Source organism: Haliotis cracherodii, unplaced genomic scaffold (genome assembly GCF_022045235.1).
Source record: "Haliotis cracherodii isolate W230 unplaced genomic scaffold, xgHalCrac1.p SCAF_29, whole genome shotgun sequence".
Classification (NCBI taxonomy): Eukaryota; Metazoa; Mollusca; class Gastropoda; order Lepetellida; family Haliotidae; genus Haliotis; species Haliotis cracherodii.
In genome coordinates, this window is record NW_027266285.1 from 1,777,893 (window position 1) to 1,798,991 (window position 21,099).

A 21,099-nucleotide genomic window follows, 5' to 3' on the forward strand; every position below is an offset into this window, starting at 1 on the left:
TTTCTTGGAGGCGAATTTCAACAGAGAGAGAGGGATTGTCTCCCTAACTCAAGACTGCATTGCCAAGGTCAGGAGCGTAACCTTACAGTTCCTTACCTCCAACAGGCACACTGCTCGTACTTGGCTCCAGTTGCTAGGCAACTTGGCAGCGACAGTAGATGTGGTTTGGCGAGCGCGCTTAAGAATGCGACCCATTCAACAAGCGTTGCGCCAGCTATGGGCGAACTCGGAGGACCTCGAGACGATACTCGAGACCCCGACATGGCTCATTACACACCTTCAGTGGTGGACCGAGGACGGGAATCTGTCCCGGGGGCTCCCCCTCGACACTCCCGTTCCGTCTCTCACAGTTCAAACAGACGCGTCACTCTCCGGCTGGGGAGGTGTTCTGAACGATCACACAGCATCGGGACTATGGTCCCAGTAAGAGATCTCACTGCACATCAATGTGCTCGAACTGAGAGCGGTCAGGTTGGTGTTCCAACACTTCCTATCCCAGAACGGGGCCCTCCACCCGATTCCCAGGATTCAGTGGGTGGCTTGGCCACATCATTGGCGAACTCGGAGGACCTCGAGACGATACTCGAGACCCCGACATGGCTCATTACACACCTTCAGTGGTGGACCGAGGACGGGAATCTGTCCCGGGGGCTCCCCCTCGACACTCCCGTTCTGTCTCTCACAGTTCAAACAGACGCGTCACTCTCCGGCTGGGGAGGTGTTCTGAACGATCACACAGCATCGGGACTATGGTCCCAGTAAGAGATCTCACTGCACATCAATGTGCTCGAACTGAGAGCGGTCAGGTTGGTGTTCCAACACTTCCTATCCCAGAACGGGGCCCTCCACCCGAATCCCAGGATTCAGTGGGTGGCTTGGCCACTGTCAGGAATCGCCTCCAGAAGAGCAGTATTCCTGCACGAGTTGCAGACACAATACTGGACGGATTCGACAAACGTTCAGTATGAGGATAGATGGGCCTGCTATGCGCGATGGTGTGTCGATAGGGGGGTCCCAGATCCCTTTTCTGCAGATCTAGTAGCTGTCCTGGAGTTCCTCCAGTCGCGACTAGACAACGGCTTGGCCGCATGGGACTTGTCAATCGTTCTTGATTGGCTGTCCGGCCTTCCTTTCGGGATCTATCGTCTCTCTCCCTTCAGCTGTTGAGCTGGAAGGCGGCGTTTCTTGTGGCGGTGATGTCAGGTAGACGGGAAGGCAACATTCATCATACTCAAAAAAACGTTTGTTTTTTAGTGTGGTAATATTTTATTATGAACAAAATAGTTACAACATGTCATGTAGATTTTCTGTAGCCTGGAAAATGCAATAAGTGCCCCAAGGAGGATTTCATCAGAGAATTCATAACCTCTACAGGTTTGTAAAAGTTGTAGTTTGTTGTGTCTGACTGACCGGGATGATCTTGACCATGAGTGTTTCTCTGTCCCAGGACTAGTGTATGGAGTTGTAGTTTGTTGTGTCTGACTGACTGGGATGATCTTGACCATGAGTGTTTCTCTGTCACAGGACTAGTGTATGGAGTTGTTGTGTGTTGTGTCTGACTGACTGGGAGGATCTTGACCATGAGTGTTTCTCTGTCCCAGGACTGGGGGAAGTGTATGGAGTTGTAGTGTGTTGTGTCTGACTGACTGGGATGATCTTGATCATGAGTGTTTCTCTGTCCCAGGACTAGTGTATGGAGTTGTAGTTTGTTGTGTCTGACTGACTGGGATGATCTTGACCATGAGTGTTTCTCTGTCACAGGACTAGTGTATTGAGTTGCAGTTTGTTGTGTCTGACTGACTGGGATGATCTTGACCATGAGTGTTTCTCTGTCCCAGGACTGGGGGAAGTGTATGGAGTTGTTGTGTGTTGTGTCTGACTGACTGGGATAATCTTGACCATGAGTGTTTCTCTGTCCCAGGACTGGGGGAAGTGTATGGAGTTGTTGTGTGTTGTGTTTGACTGACTGGGATAATCTTGACCATGAGTGTTTCTCTGTCCCAGGACTGGGGGAAGTGTATGGAGTTGTAGTTTGTTGTGTCTGACTGACTGGGATGAACTTGACCATGAGTGTTTCTCTGTCACAGGACTAGTGTATAGAGTTGTAGTTTGTTGTGTTTGACTGACTGGGATGATCTTGACCATGAGTGTTTCTCTGTCCCAGGACTAGTGTATGGAGTTGTAGTTTGTTGTTACTGACTGACTGGGATGATCTTGACCATGAGTGTTTCTCTGTCCCAGGACTAGTGTATGGAGTTGTAGTTTGTTGTGTCTGACTGACTGGGATGATCTTGACCATGAGTGTTTCTCTGTCCCAGGACAAGTGTATGGAGTTGTAGTGTGTTGTGTCTGACTGACTGGGATGATCTTGACCATGAGTGTTTCTCTGTCCCAGGACTGGAGGAAGCGTATGGAGTTAAAGGTGTGTTTCTACCAGTGCATCACGTTCTACTACATGGGGCGGCAGTCAGAGGACCAGCAGAAAATGGGAGAGAGACTGGCATACTTCCAGGCCAGTCATGACAAACTCAACGAGAGCATGAAACTAGCCAAGGTCAGGGTCATTCAAGATTCTGAAAATCTTCCAACATCAGTCAGTAGACAATGGGAGGGCTTCAAAAATTTCATAAAACCAACTTGTCCAGCAGGGCAAGTAGATGATATTTGTACTTGTCCTGCAATATTTACACTTGCCCTGTTAAATTTCATCAAGTTTTATGTTCTCAGTTGTAACTTATGGCAAAATGTACAAAATCCCTGCCATCTACATTCATCACCATTCATTCAAACTCGCTCCACCGTGCATCTTGCACAGTTTGTTTTCTTTTTTTTTACACTCATACTGTTTTTGATAGTTTCTTTTTTTCGGCCTGTTTGTTAATTAAATCATGTTTTTGTTGTTAAGCCCACCAACACAGATCCAATACTTTCAAATATCATTCATTTCCCTCACAAAATCAATCATCAGCTGTTCACTATCGCATTGACATTTGAATGTCAGTAATGAGTTGCTGTGGAAATATTGAAATAAGACGAGTAATCATATTTACTGCTTCTGTCCTGGCTTTGGGTGTTATTGTTTGTCTGTTTGCTGTATTTGTGTAAATGTTTGATCTTTGTATTGTAAATGGCTCTGATTGAAGTCTAGAAAACATGGTGTGAATGTGGTCTTTTTTATTATTTATTTATATGTTTATGTTCTTGAAAAACTAATCAGAAGTATATTATAATAGTGTAGTTATAATATAACATCTGATCTTCTACTTGTAAGACTACCTTCTAATGCTGACATATCAATACCTTGTGTTCACAGAATGAGGTTCCTGAAGTCCAAGATGCTCTGAAATTTGCTCAAGATGTAGTTGGAGGAAAGTAAGTAACCGGTAACAATAGTAACATACAGAGATTGTCTACACAGAGAGGGCCTTGGTGGCCAAGTAGCCCCAGACTACACAGCAGGATGAATCACGATTCACAGTCTTTCCCCAATTCTTTGTCTATGAACGTTATAAACATCTTATTAGTGCTTGGCATCCTCACCTTGGTGATAACTGTCTATGATAACTGAGATACTGTTTAAAGCTGTGTTTAAAACCCAATTTCAACTAATTAAATTGATTCAGGACTTTGGTTTGTGTTAGAAACTGGAAGACGGAGACAATCTCACAGGACTGACCATGAGTAACATTTGAGTAACATATGAACTGTATTATCAAAACAAAATTTCAAGGATGTTTTGTAATTTTGTCAATCAGTGTTGATGTATTCACGGGTAGGAGTTGACCAGTTAGTGATCAGGAAACCAATCAGGAAAGCAATCATAATGTAGAAAACTATATCTGTATTTACATGTGAATTGGATGTTGTTCTAATTTTCAGATTCAACTCGGCCAAAAAAGACAATGATTTTGTGTACCATGAAAAAGTTCCTGCATTAGACAGTCTGCCAGAAATAAAAGGTAAGTGCATTTGTTTGTAAACATATTAAATTGGCTTTGTTTGGAACATGCTCCTCAACACAATGAACATGGTTGAAAGTATTTTGTTTTAGCTATGAAAAATTAGCTTCAAGAACCGAAGTTTTCCATTTCAAGATTATGCATTGTTTATCTTTAGGACATTTGATTCAGTTTCTGTGCATCATTTGTCTTGAGGACATTTGATTCAGTTTCTATGCATCGTTTGTCTTGAGGACATTTGATTCAGTTTCTATGCATCATTTGTCTTTAGGATATTTGGTACAGTTTCTATGCATTGTTTGTCTTGAGGACATTTGATTCAGTTTCTATGCATTGTTTGTCTTGAGGACATTTGGTACAGTTTCCAGACAGTGGTACTTCATAGTTTCCAAATTTCCATATTTCCAGGGGCATCACTGGTGAAGGGGATCCCATTCAACCCAACAGATCCAGAGATTTCTGGTCCGGATATTTTCCAAAAACTTGTGCCAATGGAAGCGCATGAAGCATCCTCAGTGTACAGGTAATGCAGATGGAGGTGTATAGTGTCTGCAGCAGATCCCAGATAGCCTGAGAGTTTACTCAAATGGGAACCACATGGTCACAATTGTCTGCGGTGTATGAAAGTAGTTTGGTGTCACTGCCACAAGGACCAACTCTCAGCTGTCCTCATGACAACAGTGATAACCATTACTTTGATCAGTCCGGTTTGATATGGGGTTTAACGTTGCATTCAAGATTATTGCACTCCTGTAGCGATGTGTGGTGTGGTGTGGTGTGGTGTGGTGTGGTGTAGTGATGTGTAGTGTGGTGTGTGGTGTGGTGTGGTGTGGTGTGGTGTGGTGTGGTGTGGTGTGGTGTGGTGTGGTGGGGTGTGGTGTGGTGGGGTGGGGTGGGGTGGGGTGGGGTGGGGTGGGGTGTGGTGTGGTGTGTCTGTGTCTGTGTCTATCTGCTTGTACTAGTCTGGACTTATGACAATTTTATAGTGCTAGCTCACTGAGATACCATGCTGCAGTTTAACTGTATGCCCCACTCAGGAACAGTGTACTGACTCCAAGCCTACCAAGCCGAGTGCCATCCAGGGTGACAACAAGTACCATCTTTTAACATTGCATAATATGATGACCGCTTTAAAATACATGTTATTCTGAGTTCAACAGAAGTTATCTGTAAACTATGTTTTGAAGACAGAAGAAAACAATTTGGATATTTATATAAATTGCCCACTGCCACCAGGTTTTGTTGTGTCATGTGATTGTCACAGTGCCATTATGGATTCCTGCCTGTGAGGCCAATGTCCTAGTGAGTCCAGCCGATGTGACTAGCTATATCTTAAGTACATTTGCAAACTCACTCACCATGCTCATAATATAAGTATGTGACAGTTGAAAAAGTAATTGTGTATGTTGAATTAAATTGTTGTGTCTTGGTATACATACTTTACATGGTATACATGGCTGACATTGATGTAACAGTCTGTGCATGTTGTCATGTTTCAGTGAGGAGAAGGCGAAACTTTTGAGGAAGGTCAGTGGAGAGGTGGAGGAGAAATCCATGGAACTTGAGTAAGAAAACTTTGGACAACATTGCAAACTCTAATTGGTCAAGTACTCACCTTAGGGTATTATCATGCAGGAATTATTTGTTTAGTGTATAATTTGAATTTTTAGAAATATTATTTTGATGTGTCGCTTAATCATGTTAAGAGTGGTAGTGCAGGATAATATGAGCATGCTGGTTTCTTGCAGACAATACATGTCATCACTGCAACTTGACCCCCACAAGTTGATGCCGAGGATGGAGCCCCTGCCACAAGAACTACTGGAGAAATGTGCAGCCATGAGTGTCAAAACTGGCGCCATCCAAAGCCTGATAGAGTCCATGGCAGGTCAGGTTATGCCACACTATTAAATCTATATCGCGGTGGTCTGTAAATTAGCTCATCTGGTCAATAGCATCCAGACAACAGGCTGCGATGATGGCCAGGTCAGACTTTGTCCAGAAATTTGTGAACTATAATCTCATCTTCACAAATAGGACCACCTCTGTGGTCTAGTGGATGCAACGTCTACCCGGAGAGTGGAAGCTTGGTGGTTTGATTCGCTGGCTGTGTCAAACCAAAATAAGTTAAAAGATAGTACTTGTTGTTACCCTGCTAGCATTACAGGTATAAAACAAGGACTGGTCAGCTCCGTGTTCATATACTGTGTTTGAGAGGGGTGTCCATGTTAAACTGCAGCATGGTAACTCAGTTGGTTAGCACAACAAAACACTGTGAAGATGTGTGCCTTGTGTTGCAGCTGTTGCTGGTACTGCTACTGAGGTGGAGCTCAACTTGAAAGAAATCTTTGGTTTGTTGGATGAGGAGAGGAAACAGGATGAACACTTCCAGGTGAGTGATCAAGAATATTGGGGGAATATTGTTACTTGGGGGACGACATGGAGAAATGTTTGCAAATCATGCAAGAGAAATAAAACCAGTGTGAGCACTCAGTTCTGTGGCCTGTTCAACAACCAATCAGAAATCACTTACAGAACAAATGATGTTTGCATTACTTATTAGAAATATTGAATTGATTTTAAATGATAAATATCAATGGACAGACAGCCGCATGTGACTTAATGGCTAGAACTCTCATTGGCAACACCATTTTACTCTCTGTATTAAGTATTTGTCATGAAACTATCAATTGTTAAATTTTATAGATTGCCTTTGAGAATGACTTTGCAAACTTTATGAATATAAAATTAATATCAAATGGTGCAGGATTTCCAATTATCAGTGAGATAAGGCGGGTCTTGTGGTCAAGTGTTTTTAAATAACAGTCAGTGTTGTGATGGCATCAAGGGACCAAGATGCTGTATACATATGCCAGAGAAGTTTAGATATTAGGCATGTATAACTTTTCCTGAAATAGATGTTTTCTGATGAGAATAATCTTTTTGTTACAGAAAACATTTGGCAGCCGAGCCCCCAATATTGTGTTGTCTGAGATCCGCAAAGACACGGAGATGCAGCGTGAGAAACACAAACAGGGCAGCCAGTCGAATGAAAACCTCCACAAGGCCATGAATGTCCACATTGCCAACCTCCGCCTGCTGGCCGGAGCACCGGATGACCTCCAGGCCACACTGCCCAAACAAGAGTTGACCAACTGTAAGTGCAGTGAGTCCACTGAGGCTGTGACATGTTTCTGTTACAATGGAATCTCATAATCATTCAGTTTTGTTTGGGGTCATTACTTCAACATTTGAAAGTGTAAATTTCATGTGGCCAGGAAGTATTGCTGACTGTGGAAGAAGACAATATTCAGTCACTCACGTAATACGGATTATTGATGTAGTACGATGCTTCATCCATTTGGATGTTTATCACCTTTTCTGGACTTGTGGATGTGATCAGAATGTTGATCAACTGACATAGGCACAGGAATCCGAAGTCTGAATTAATAATAATGGCTTATGAGTGAAAACCTGCTAACCATCCTTTACATCCATCACCTGTTTCAGCACCAGAGGATGAAGCCCTTGTACAGGAACTTCAGCGACTTCTGTCAAAGGTTGATGAGATGAAAAAACAACGTCAGAATTTGATGGAAGAGCTTCGTGCACAGGTCCAGAATGATGACATCACAAACGTACTGGTCACTCAAGATAGTGGCAGTAAAGATGTAAGTTTGTGAAGTTTGTGTGTTATTTCTGATTACTGCAAGGGATCCTGGTTAGCTGTGTGCTAGTTCTGATTACTGCAAGGGATCCTGGTTAGCTGTGTGCTAGTTCTGATTACTGCAAGGGATCCTGGTTAGCTGTGTGCTAGTTCTGATTACTGCAAGTCTGGTTAGCTGTGTGTTAGTTCTGATTACCACAAGGGATCCTGGGTAGCTGTGTGTTTTTTCTGATTACTGCAAGTGTTCCAGGGTAGCTTTATGTTAGTTCTGATTACTGCAAGTGTTCCAGGATAGCTTTGTGTTAGTTCTGATTACTGTAAGGGTTCCAGGGTAGCTTTATGTTAGTTCTGATTACTGCAAGTGTTCCAGGATAGCTTTTTGTTATTTCTGATTACTGCAAGTGTTCCAGGGTAGCTGTGTGTTAGTTCTGATTACTGAAAGTGTTCCAGGGTAGCTGTGTGTTATTTCTGATTACTGCAAGTGTTCCAGGGTAGCTTTATGTTAGTTCTGATTACTGCAAGTGTTCCAGGATAGCTTTATGTTATTTCTGATTACTGCAAGTGTTCCAGGGTAGCTTTATGTTATTTCTGATAACTGCAAGTGTTCTAGGGTAGCTTTATGTTATTTCTGATTACTGCAAGTGTTCCAGGGTAGCTTTATGTTAGTTCTGATTACTGCAAGAGATACTGGTTAGCTGTGTGCTATTTCTGACCACTGCAAGTGTTCCAGGGTAGCTGTGTGTTAGTTCTGATTACTGCAAGTGTTCCAGGGTAGCTTTATGTTAGTTCTGATTACTGCAAGTGTTCCAGGATAGCTTTGTGTTAGTTCTGATTACTGTAAGGTTATTTCTGATTACTGCAAGTGTTCCAGGGTAGCTTTATGTTATTTCTGATTACTGCAAGTGTTCCAGGGTAGCTTTATGTTAGTTCTGATTACTGCAAGTGTTCCAGGGTAGCTTTATGTTATTTCTGATTACTGAAAGTGTTCCAGGGTAGCTGTGTGTTAGTTCTGATTACTGCAAGAGATCCTGGTTAGCTGTGTGTTATTTCTGACCACTGCAAGTGTTCCAGGGTAGCTGTGTGTTATTTCTGATTACTGCAAGGGTTCCAGGGTAGCTTTATGTTATTTCTGATTACTGCAAGTGTTCCAGGATAGCTTTCTGTTAGTTCTGATTACTGCAAGTGTTCCAAGGTAGCTTTATGTTAGTTCTGATTACTGCAAGTGTTCCAGGGTAGCTGTGTGTTATTTCTGATTACTGCAAGAGATCCTGGTTAGCTGTGTGTTATTTCTGATTACTGCAAGTGTTCCAGGATAGCTTTCTGTTAGTTCTGATTACTGCAAGTGTTCCAAGGTAGCTTTATGTTAGTTCTGATTACTGCAAGTGTTCCAGGGTAGCTGTGTGTTATTTCTGATTACTGCAAGAGATCCTGGTTAGCTGTGTGTTATTTCTGATTACTGCAAGTGTTCCAGGGTAGCTTTATGTTAGTTCTGATTACTGCAAGTGTTCCAGGGTAGCTTTATGTTAGTTCTGATTGCTGCAGGTGTTTCAGGGTAGCTGTGTGTTATTTCTGATTACTGCAAGAGATCCTGGTTAGCTGTGTGTTATTTCTGATTACTGCAAGTGTTCCAGGGTAGCTTTATGTTATTTCTGATTACTGCAAGTGTTCCAGGGTAGCTTTATGTTAGTTCTGATTACTGCAAGTGTTCCAGGGTAGCTTTATGTTAGTTCTGATTACTGCAAGTGTTCTAGGGTAGCTGTGTGTTATTTCTGATTACTGCAAGTGTTCCAGGGTAGCTTTATGTTAGTTCTGATTACTGCAAGAGATACTGGTTAGCTGTGTGCTATTTCTGACCACTGCAAGTGTTCCAGGGTAGCTGTGTGTTAGTTCTGATTACTGCAAGTGTTCCAGGGTAGCTTTATGTTAGTTCTGATTACTGCAAGTGTTCCAGGATAGCTTTATGTTATTTCTGATTACTGCAAGTGTTCCAGGGTAGCTTTATGTTATTTCTGATTACTGCAAGTGTTCTAGGGTAGCTTTATGTTATTTCTGATTACTGCAAGTGTTCCAGGGTAGCTTTATGTTAGTTCTGATTACTGCAAGAGATACTGGTTAGCTGTGTGCTATTTTTGACCACTGCAAGTGTTCCAGGGTAGCTGTGTGTTAGTTCTGATTACTGCAAGTGTTCCAGGGTAGCTTTATGTTATTTCTGATTACTGCAAGTGTTCCAGGTTAGCTTTATGTTAGTTCTGATTACTGCAGGTGTTTCAGGATAGCTGTGTGTTATTTCTGATTACTGCAAGAGATCCTGGTTAGCTGTGTGTTATTTCTGATTACTGCAAGTGTTCCAGGGTAGCTTTATGTTATTTCTGATTACTGCAAGTGTTCCAGGGTAGCTTTATGTTAGTTCTGATTACTGCAAGTGTTCCAGGGTAGCTTTATGTTATTTCTGATTACTGCAAGTGTTCTAGGGTAGCTGTGTGTTATTTCTGATTACTGCAAGTGTTCCAGGGTAGCTTTATGTTAGTTCTGATTACTGCAAGAGATACTGGTTAGCTGTGTGCTATTTCTGACCACTGCAAGTGTTCCAGGGTAGCTGTGTGTTAGTTCTGATTACTGCAAGTGTTCCAGGGTAGCTTTATGTTAGTTCTGATTACTGCAAGTGTTCCAGGATAGCTTTATGTTATTTCTGATTACTGCAAGTGTTCCAGGGTAGCTTTATGTTATTTCTGATTACTGCAAGTGTTCTAGGGTAGCTTTATGTTATTTCTGATTACTGCAAGTGTTCCAGGGTAGCTTTATGTTAGTTCTGATTACTGCAAGAGATACTGGTTAGCTGTGTGCTATTTCTGACCACTGCAAGTGTTCCAGGGTAGCTGTGTGTTAGTTCTGATTACTGCAAGTGTTCCAGGGTAGCTTTATGTTAGTTCTGATTACTGCAAGTGTTCCAGGATAGCTTTGTGTTAGTTCTGATTACTGTAAGGTTATTTCTGATTACTGCAAGTGTTCCAGGGTAGCTTTATGTTAGTTCTGATTACTGCAAGTGTTCCAGGGTAGCTTTATGTTAGTTCTGATTACTGCAAGTGTTCCAGGGTAGCTTTATGTTATTTCTGATTACTGCAAGAGATCCTGGTTAGCTGTGTGTTATTTCTGATTACTGCAAGTGTTCCAGGGTAGCTTTATGTTATTTCTGATTACTGCAAGTGTTCCAGGGTAGCTTTATGTTATTTCTGATTACTGAAAGTGGTCCAGGGTAGCTGTGTGTTAGTTCTGATTACTGCAAGAGATCCTGGTTAGCTGTGTGTTATTTCTGACCACTGCAAGTGTTCCAGGGTAGCTGTGTGTTATTTCTGATTACTGCAAGGGTTCCAGGGTAGCTTTATGTTATTTCTGATTACTGCAAGTGTTCCAGGGTAGCTTTATGTTAGTTCTGATTACTGCAAGTGTTCCAGGGTAGCTTTATGTTATTTCTGATTACTGCAAGTGTTCCAGGGTAGCTGTGTGTTATTTCTGATTACTGCAAGAGATCCTGGTTAGCTGTGTGTTATTTCTGATTACTGCAAGAGATCCTGGTTAGCTGTGTGTTATTTCTGATTACTGCAAGGGTTCTAGGGTAGCTGTGTGTTATTTCTGATTACTGCAAGAGATCCTGGTTAGCTGTGTGTTATTTCTGATTACAGCAAGGGTTCCAGGGTAGCTTTATGTTAGTTCTGATTACTGCAAGTGTTCCAGGGTAGCTGTGTGTTATTTCTGATTACTGCAAGTGTTCCAGGGTAGCTTATGTTAGTTCTGATTACTGCAAGTGTTCCAGGGTAGCTTTATGTTAGTTCTGATTACTGCAAGTGTTCCAGGGTAGCTGTGTGTTAGTTCTGATTACTGCAAGTGTTCCAGGCTAGCTTAATGTTAGTTCTGATTACTGCAAGTGTTCGAGGGTAGCTTTATGTTATTTCTGATTACTGCAAGAGATCCTGGTTAGCTGTGTGTTTGTTCTGATTACTGCAAGGGTTCCAGGGTAGATGTGTGTTATGTCTGATTACTGCAATTGTTCCAGGATAGCTTTATATTAGTTCTGATTACTGCAAGTGTTCCAGGGTAGCTGTGTGTCAGTTCTGATTACTGTGAGGGATCCTGGTTAGCTATGTGTTAGTTCTGAAGGGAATAATGTATAAATGAGTGAAGAGAGGGTTAGTTATTTCCCTACTTACAATTTGATTGGGATTGTGAAGAATAATAAGAAACTACAGATACATACCTGGCAAAAATCAAATACTGGCTTCTTGCTGCAGAGCATCTTTGAGGAGCAGTTGAAGAAACATGACAAGCTGGTGACCCTTATGCAACAGAACCTTGGGGCCCAGGACAACATCCTCCGAGCCCTCACCGATACCAACGCTAGATACGCCACTATCAGGAAGGCCACTAGTGAATCTATTGCCAGGTAAGTCTATCATGACACCAAATAAGCCACCATCAAGAATCCACTGAACATTTGTTGTGATCCTTTGTCTGGTGGACACCATTCACTGAAGTGATCATTGTCTTTAGCATGCATCGTTTCGGGTGTCCTTCCCACAGACATGTGATGACATGGTTAATATTATGTCCAAGGCTGTGTTCGGCCCAGCTCCATCTAATCCACCTAATTGCATACTGCTGACTGGCAGTCACTCATCCCAGCACCTCAGTTAAGGCCATAATGACCTATGCTGTCTCCACAGACGGGATGCCCGGATCAGTGAACTCATCAAGTCCTATGAGGTGTATGAGGATCTGATGGGGAAGTCGCAGAAAGGCCTGGAGTATTACAAGAAACTGGAGGAAACAGTCGGTCGAATTCTGACTCGGTGTCGATCTGTGTGCAAGGTTCAGCAGGAGGAGAGAGATCAGATCAATAAGAGGTTTGCTGCCAAAGGTCTGTAGTATGAGTCTTTGTTGAAAGAACCATTCTAATGAGGAGTGTGTGTATTCATACCCAAATAATGTGGATCATATCTTTGGCTCCAGGTTTCACAGACCCAGATGTAGCTGAAGTATTGCTGTCTGTGGAGTACAACTGTGTGCACTTATCATATATATTCATGCTCATAATGTGACCACTTTATTTGGTCATGAGCGTGTAGTGTGGCCTGGTTCAGATATCAAAGAAAATGTATTGATATAGAATCAGTATATGTTAAGAAGTCATTATGTTTGGCTTTGAAACAATAAATCTTTAGAATGAGTTTACGTTATATCTATGAATTGTATCAGTACATTAACTCAACCCCTTATGTATATCAATAAAGATTATTAAACAGCTGCTACAGTCATTATTGGCAATATGGTCTAATACTGGCACTCAACTTGTCCAGAACAACAATTAAATCAACATTTGAGGACAAAACAAGGATTCGGTGTCTATTTCTTTTTAGGATGTATGTTTTGTGTGTCTTGAAACTAAGTTTTCTTTCCCAGAGGCACCCTCTAGGCCAGCAGCACCAAAACCAGCATCAACTCAAGCTCCTGGCCCAGCTCCCATCCCTGCAATACCTGGTGAAACAACCTTGCCTTCATTTGAAGGTCCCAAACTCCGAGATTATCTCCCATTCATGAAACCAGCAACATTTGGACCCAAATCTACAGACCGAGGTCCTCCAGACTCTCCAGGAGATCTTGTCCCAGGTGGATCTCTACCATCCAGCCTGTCCGGATCTCCAGTACACCAGAGAGGGGGATCTCCTCGGAGTAGTCCTGCAAGACAAGTTCCTACTGGTGGAGGTCCAGCAGGAATAGACTACTCCAGTCTTCCTCCAGAAGTGGCGGCTCAGCTATCGAAACTTCCCGCAGGCTTCTTCAACAAGCTGAAAGATGGAGGTGGTATTGATGCCTCTGATGGTCTTCGAAGCCAGCAGCAACCCAGTGTCCCTAGTGTCCCCAGTGTTCCTGATACTGGCATAGATCCCAACCTCCCTCCTGAGATTCAGGCCCAGTTGGCCAAGCTTCCTAAAGGGTTCTTCAGTCAGATGAAGGGCAGTCATGGTTCTGGAGGTGTTAGTGATAACCAGCCTTCTTCCCTCCCACACCTACCGGTGTCTGGGTATGGAGCAGCAGGAAACATGGGTCAGAATTATCATGGTTCTTTGCCCAACATGACTCAGCTTCCCCAGCATCCAACAACAAGAAGGTTTGATAGCACTAGCACTGTGTCATCTGTGGAAACACCAGTTATCTCCCCTACAAAAGGCCCACAAGGTGATCCCAATGTTCACCAACACAGCCATCATGGTGGACAAGGGGGAGAGTTTTCTGTAGGACAAGCTCAAGGACAGCCTCACCATCACATGATAGCACACTATCAAAATCGAAACTTTCAAAGTGAGTATTCTGCAGACCAGATGTTACCATCTGTTGGCTGTGAACCAAGTCCTATGTCACATCACAATATTGGACAGGTGGGTCAATCAAGGAACACCGCACAACCAGTTTCCCAATCACATCCAGGAATGCAGCATCAGGCACAGCATCATGGCCTCCCACAGCAACAATCTCAACAGCCTGTGGCTCCTCAACAGCAGCCACAGCAGCCTAATATTTTACAGAGGCCTGCCCCAGCCTCTACTCCTCAGCCTAGTCAGTATTCAGCCACAGTTCCACAGAGTGGTCCACAGCAAACACCATCACAATATCAATATCAGCAGCTACCTGGGACCCAGTTTCAACAAGGCTATCAACAGTTCCAGCAGCCAGCTGCAAGTCAATACTATCAGACACCTGGACAAGGAACAGCCAACCGTAGTCAAACAGGGACCATTCCTACTAACCAGGCTGCTCCATCACAAACTGGATTTGGTAGTCAGCAGTACCCTGTTTCATCCCAGGCTCATTATGGATCCCAAGTCAGTAGTGCTCAGACTTCACAAACCCCTGGGGGTCAGTCCTTTCCTCCAAACCAAACATACCCAGTTAATCAAACCCAGACTGGTTCTCAACTCAGGATGCAGGCGCCCATGACACAAGGTCCAGCAAATGTTGGACCTTCTCAAACAGTATTAGCACAGCAGTATCAAATGCCTAGTGTGCCACAGCAATCCAATGTACAGGCAGGTCAAAGTAATGTGCAATCTTGGCAGGGCCAGCCAGGCCAACCACCTGTATCACAGACAAAGACACAGCCTAATGTTAATTATGCTGGACAGATGCCAAATACTCCACAAGCCAAATGGCCACAGAGTCAAGGTCAGATGCAACAGCAACAGCAACCTGTTGCAGCCCAGCAGCAAGTATATCAACATTACCCAGGACAGGCTTCTACCCCTTATACCCAGGCAGGGTACAACATGCAACAGCAACAGCCAACTATTGCCAGTTCACAAACATTCGTTCCACCTCAGCAACCTGGAGTTGCAGCCACATCTGGGTATTACTCTCAGCAGCAGCAGAAGCAGCCTATGAACTCTTATAATCCATCATTCCAAACCCAGCAAACCCAACAGACAAGAATGCCATCACAGACACAGGTGTATCCTCAGTCTACAAATCAAGCCCCACAGCAGTACCAAACTCAACCAAGAGGTCCTCAACCTGTTCCTATTAGGCCTCAAGCCAACTACCCAAATGTCCAGCCAGCTCAGTCTGCATTAGGACAAGTCCAACCGAGTCAAGGCTACAGAATGCAGCCATCAGTAAATCAGCAACCCCAGCAACAGATGAATCAACAGATGCGTTTCCAGCAGCCACAGACTTCTGTTGGTCAGTATCAGTATAACCAACAAGGACAGACTTTACCCAACACATATTCCTCCCAGCAGGGTGTACCTGGGCAACAAGCTCCACAGATGAGCCAAGGACCATACCCACAGCAACAACCAGTGAGACCTTCTGGAGGCTACACTCAACCAGCTACCCAGCCTCCGATGACCTACCCAGTGGGTCAGGGAGCACCAGGTCCTCAAGGCTTCAACCAACAGATTATTCCACAGACAGGACAAACCAACCAAATGTCCAGAGCACAACCACAACCGCCAATGCAATACCAGCCTGTTCTTCAACCAACACAAGCAGCAGCTCTGCCCAATCAAGTAGCAGGCAGTTCCCAGCCAGCTCCCCAGTCTCCGGTAACGTCTCATCCTGTTCCCCTGCATCCTACTCAATCTTCTCAAGGTGCTCCTGCACAAACTCCTTCCCTCCATCCTGGTCAGCAACAGAACCAAGGTCTAGTCAATCCTCCAAACCTGTCCAGACAGAGCTCATCTCTGGATGAGATTCTCTCGTCCAGTCCAGAGAGTGCCAAAGACTCCTCTATTCCTGCACCTGTGATTGCTCCCAAAGTGTTGACTGCCCAGGAGATTCAGCAGCAGAAGGAAGAAGCTAGGAAAAATAAAGACATTTTCGAGCCTCCTAAAGAGCCTTATTCTTCTGGTTGTGAACTCAATAAGTTTGTGTCGGATGTGGAAGCATTTGGAAAACTTGTTGATGAACTTACAATGGCAAATGTGATGGGTCAAACCAAACTGGATTCCATATGGAAGGTAATGGATTTTGTTTTATCAAAATGTTTTCTTATTCTCCACATTAATCAATGAGCTATAGTATTCCTGAATTTATGCATGTTGATTGTTTGTAAAGATAGTTTAGTCATTGGGTTTTTTGGTACCTGGATTTATTTATATTGAATATCACTATCATTTAATAATCCCGTGAATCCTTAATGTATTACAGTTCCTTAACTCTCATTCACTTGGCCATGCACACTTGCTTTGTCTTTATGCAGTGTCAAGGTTCTTGTCAATTCTGCTGGGATTCTATTTATTATTTTGTGTTCTCACGTTTTAGGAGCTGTCAGACCACCAGGAACAAGAAGGCAAAAAACATTCCATCGCAATAGCTCGATGTTACCCCATGAAAAATAGAGACCCAGATATTATGCCATGTAAGTAGAGGCCTGTTAGTAGACTGCACATTGGTTATTGTATCATTTTTCCAGATTATGAACATAACATTCATTAAATGGCTATATTGGGATGATAATCGTGATGATGGATCTGTATCTGTAATTTGCCAGTTATAAATGTTTTCATGAAGGTGGTTTTCATCTTCTTCTTTAAAACAGAAGTGGTTATTCTTGTTGACTGTTGTGAAAAGACTAACAGACGAGCGCTATTTGTCGAAAATGAAACAGTTGAAAAAGAAAAACTCCACTATTTTTATGTCTTCAAGCCTACTGCTTTCTTACGTTACTGCAGACGACGAGTGAAAGTTGAATGCAGACATGACTGACATGTGTGAGAGTACAGATGAACCAAAGCCACAAAATACCTAACAATACATCAACGCGAGGTATTCCCCAAAACTGGCTTCTTCCAAAGTACAAGTCATTGTTGATATGTGACAGGGATAAACATTTGATATTTTGCAATATTTGTAAAGAGTATGGTCAACCAGTTCAACCATACTTGAAAAACATTTTAAAAAATATTGAAATATAAATACTTTAGGTGTTCGATATGCACGTTTCACAAAAACAGGTGAATCTCCATACTATACAACATAACATTTATGTCATTCAAATGTTTTATCTGATGGATGACCTTCCTTTTGTTTTGAATATTGGGTAATATAAACAAGACACACCTGAAAAACAAGTCCAGTGACCTTGGGCACATCTGATTTTTTTCTACTGTCGAACCCTGATTGTATATCAAGGTACATTGAAATGGTTGGGGCTCTTACATGGATTATTTTTCTATGAAGCTTTAATCTGTGTCTTCTGTTTGTGTAACCCAGTATCACTAATTTCAGATGATGACACAAGAGTGATGCTCTCAACCCTGAAGGATGACTACATAAACGCCAGCTGGCTGAATGTAAGTCTACAATGGACAGTGTACAAACAAGTCTTGCATTGGTGTCATGGAATCGCGTATACTTATACTTATTACAACTGCTCAATAAACCGTGTTTGTGTTGATATTCAAGTTTGTATTTCCGCTATCAGAAGTGTGCAATGAGGCCGTCTTATTGTTGATAGTCATTTTGGAGACATAAATGCAAAGTTTCATTAATGCAAACAAAGACCACTCGCATTTTTAACATTTTATTCACACTTGCGTTAATCTGAAGATTTACAGTATTCTATTTGTTATTTCCCTTGGTCAATCTGTAAGTCCCAGGACACTCAGGAACAGGGGATGACCACTGTGACCTACTTCACATCTATTGGCTTGTTCACTTCCAAGAATTATTTATGTCATAACATGGCACATGCTCCGAGGCCCTGTTCTTATTATTTATGGGGATTTTCTTGATTGAAAGAAACCTTGATTATTGAGAGGAGATAAGCAAAAATGGGTAGTTTAAACTTAAGCTATATTTCTTATCAGACTTGTAATGTTGAAATTTATTATGGATTGAATGTAACATTGGAATAACTTTTAATGATTCAAACAACCATGCCTTTTTGCACCTCTAAAAGGTCAAAGGGCAGATTGAATGCATCCATTCTCAAGTTTTATGTGTATTGGATGGTGTATTTTGTATCCAGTAATACTCTGCATAGTTAGTGTAAGTGGTTCACAGAGGGTTGTACACATGGAAGGTGTTCACATTGTGCAAATTATTTTGAAGGTTAATCTCTATTTGTGTCTGCTTTTGTTGAACACATTGTTGATATTATTACAAAACTTACTTGGCTTTCCTAAGGACCTGACTCCATCTTGTCCCAAGTTCATCGCCACTCAGGCCCCGATTCCAGTGACTGTCAATGACTTCTGGGTGATGGTGTACGAGCAGGGCATCGAGGTCGTCGTCATGATCACCAGTGAATATGAGACTGGGAAAGTGAGTCATTAAGTCCTAACCTACTGGCTGCTCAGAGCTGTTTGATTGTAATGCTTGACTCTACAGGACACTTGATGTCATTGATCCTGACCACTGGACCTTTGTTCAGTCAGCTTTTAACAAATGCAAAACTGGTCTTGATCCTACTTAGAAAAACTACAGGAACACTTAAGGCTATAGAGCTTGACAACATGAACATTTTCGGTCGGCTCTTGGATTGCCTCTGTGTTTTGGTGGTAGAGCATCCATTTGGAGAGCAAAAGATCCAGGATTTGATCTGAGACCATGTTATACCACACACACATGCACATGCACATGCACATCATTAAATGTGTTACACCTCAGCCAACTCTTTCAAAAGGCATGTGATACTGTAAGCCATGTGGGGACATTGTATCACCTGTATGCTCATTAGATGTCCAAGGTCCATATTTGCTGTGATGTAGACTTTAATGAAATAGCATGAAATGCACAGTGCCCATATTTGTACCCCACATACACTTTGTTTTGGAGAAGATTATACCACAATAGGATGTGTCAGCCACACTACCAGAATACTTTACACATCCACATATCAGATTGTAGCTATGGGTCTATAAGCTGCTTCAGGAGAAGATTATACCACAATAGGATGTGTCAGCCACACTACCAGAATACTTTACACATCCACATATCAGAATGTAGCTATGGGTCTATAAGCTGCTTCAGGAGAAGATTATACCACAATAGGATGTGTCAGCCACACTACCAGAATACTTTACACATCCACATATCAGAATGTAGCTATGGGTCTATAAGCTGCTTCAGGAGAAGATTATACCACAATAGGATGTGTCAGCCACACTACCAGAATACTTTACACATCCACATATCAGAATGTAGCTTTGGGTCTATAAGCTGCTTCAAGAGAAGATTATACCACAATAGGATGTGTCAGCCACACTACCAGAATACTTTACACATCCACATATCAGAATGTAGCTATGGGTCTATAAGCTGCTTCAGGAGAAGATTATACCACAATAGGATGAGTCAGACACACTACCAGAATACTTTACACATCCACATATCAGAATGTAGCTATGGGTCTATAAGCTGCTTCAGGAGAAGATTATACCACAACAGGATGTGTCAGCCACACTACCAGAATACTTTACACATCCACATATCAGAATGTAGCAATGGGCCTATGAGCTGCTTCAGGAGAAGATTATACCACAATAGGATGTGTCAGCCACACTACCAGAATACTTTACACATCCACATATCAGAATGTAGCTATGGGTCTATAAGCTGCTTCAGGAGAAGATTATACCACAATAGGATGTGTCAGCCACACTACCAGAATACTTTACACATCCACATATCAGAATGTAGCTTTGGGTCTATAAGCTGCTTCAAGAGAAGATTATACCACAATAGGATGTGTCAGCCACACTACCAGAATACTTTACACATCCACATATCAGAATGTAGCTATGGGCCTAGAAGCTGCTTCAGGAGAAGATTATACCACAATAGGATGAGTCAGACACACTACCAGAATACTTTACACATCCACATATCAGAATGTAGCTATGGGTCTATAAGCTGCTTCAGGAGAAGATTATACCACAACAGGATGTGTCAGCCACACTACCAGAATACTTTACACATCCACATATCAGAATGTAGCAATGGGCCTATGAGCTGCTTCAGGAGAAGATTATACCACAATAGGATGTGTCAGCTACACTACCAGAATACTTTACACATCCACATATCAGAATGTAGCTATGGGTCTATAAGCTGCTTCAGGAGAAGATTATACCACAATAGGATGTGTCAGCCACACTACCAGAATACTTTACGCATCTATATATCAGAATGTAGCTATGGGTCTATAAGCTGCTTCAGAAGATTATACCACAATAGGATGAGTCAGACACACTACCAGAATACTTTACACATCCGCATATCAGAATGTAGCTATGGGTCTATAAGCTGCTTCAGGAGAAGATTATACCACAATAGGATGTGTCAGCCACACTACCAGAATACTTTACACGTCCACATATCAGAATGTAGCAATGGGCCTATAAGCTGCTTCAGGAGAAGATTATACCACAATAGGATGTGTCAGCCACACTACCAGAATACTTTACACATCCACATATCAGAATGTAGCTATGGGTCTATAAGCTGCTTCAGGAGAAGATTATACCACAATAGGATGTGTCAGACACACTGCCAGAATACTTTACACATCCACATATCAGAATGTAGCTATGGGTCTATAAGCTGCTTCAGGAGAAGATTATACCACAACAGGATGTGTCAGCCACACTACCAGAATACTTTACACATCCACATATCAGAATGTAGCAATGGGCCTATGAGCTGCTTCAGGAGAAGATTATACCACAATAGGATGTGTCAGCCACACTACCAGAATACTTTACACATCCACATATCAGAATGTAGCTATGGGTCTATAAGCTGCTTCAGGAGAAGATTATACCACAATAGGATGTGTCAGCCACACTACCAGAATACTTTACGCATCTATATATCAGAATGTAGCTATGGGCCTATAAGCTGCTTCAGGAGAAGATTATACCACAACAGGATGTGTCAGCCACACTACCAGAATACTTTACACATCCACATATCAGAATG

General features: G+C 42.4%; 1 protein-coding gene across 1 annotated transcript in view; it reads left to right on the top strand.

The window, feature by feature from the left end:
- LOC139473516 (tyrosine-protein phosphatase non-receptor type 23-like) overlaps positions 1–21,099 on the top strand; it is a 48,528-nt gene that overhangs the window by 10,643 nt on the left and 16,786 nt on the right. Inside the window, exons 7-21 of the mRNA XM_071256135.1 lie at positions 2,396–2,554; positions 3,314–3,372; positions 3,880–3,959; positions 4,368–4,482; positions 5,459–5,524; positions 5,708–5,847; positions 6,260–6,351; positions 6,912–7,116; positions 7,470–7,630; positions 11,913–12,064; positions 12,345–12,538; positions 13,081–16,133; positions 16,438–16,534; positions 17,404–17,468; positions 18,304–18,441. Of these exons, the coding sequence (XP_071112236.1) occupies positions 2,396–2,554; positions 3,314–3,372; positions 3,880–3,959; positions 4,368–4,482; positions 5,459–5,524; positions 5,708–5,847; positions 6,260–6,351; positions 6,912–7,116; positions 7,470–7,630; positions 11,913–12,064; positions 12,345–12,538; positions 13,081–16,133; positions 16,438–16,534; positions 17,404–17,468; positions 18,304–18,441 (4,776 nt within the window). The remainder of the gene's footprint in view (positions 1–2,395; positions 2,555–3,313; positions 3,373–3,879; positions 3,960–4,367; positions 4,483–5,458; positions 5,525–5,707; positions 5,848–6,259; positions 6,352–6,911; positions 7,117–7,469; positions 7,631–11,912; positions 12,065–12,344; positions 12,539–13,080; positions 16,134–16,437; positions 16,535–17,403; positions 17,469–18,303; positions 18,442–21,099) is intronic.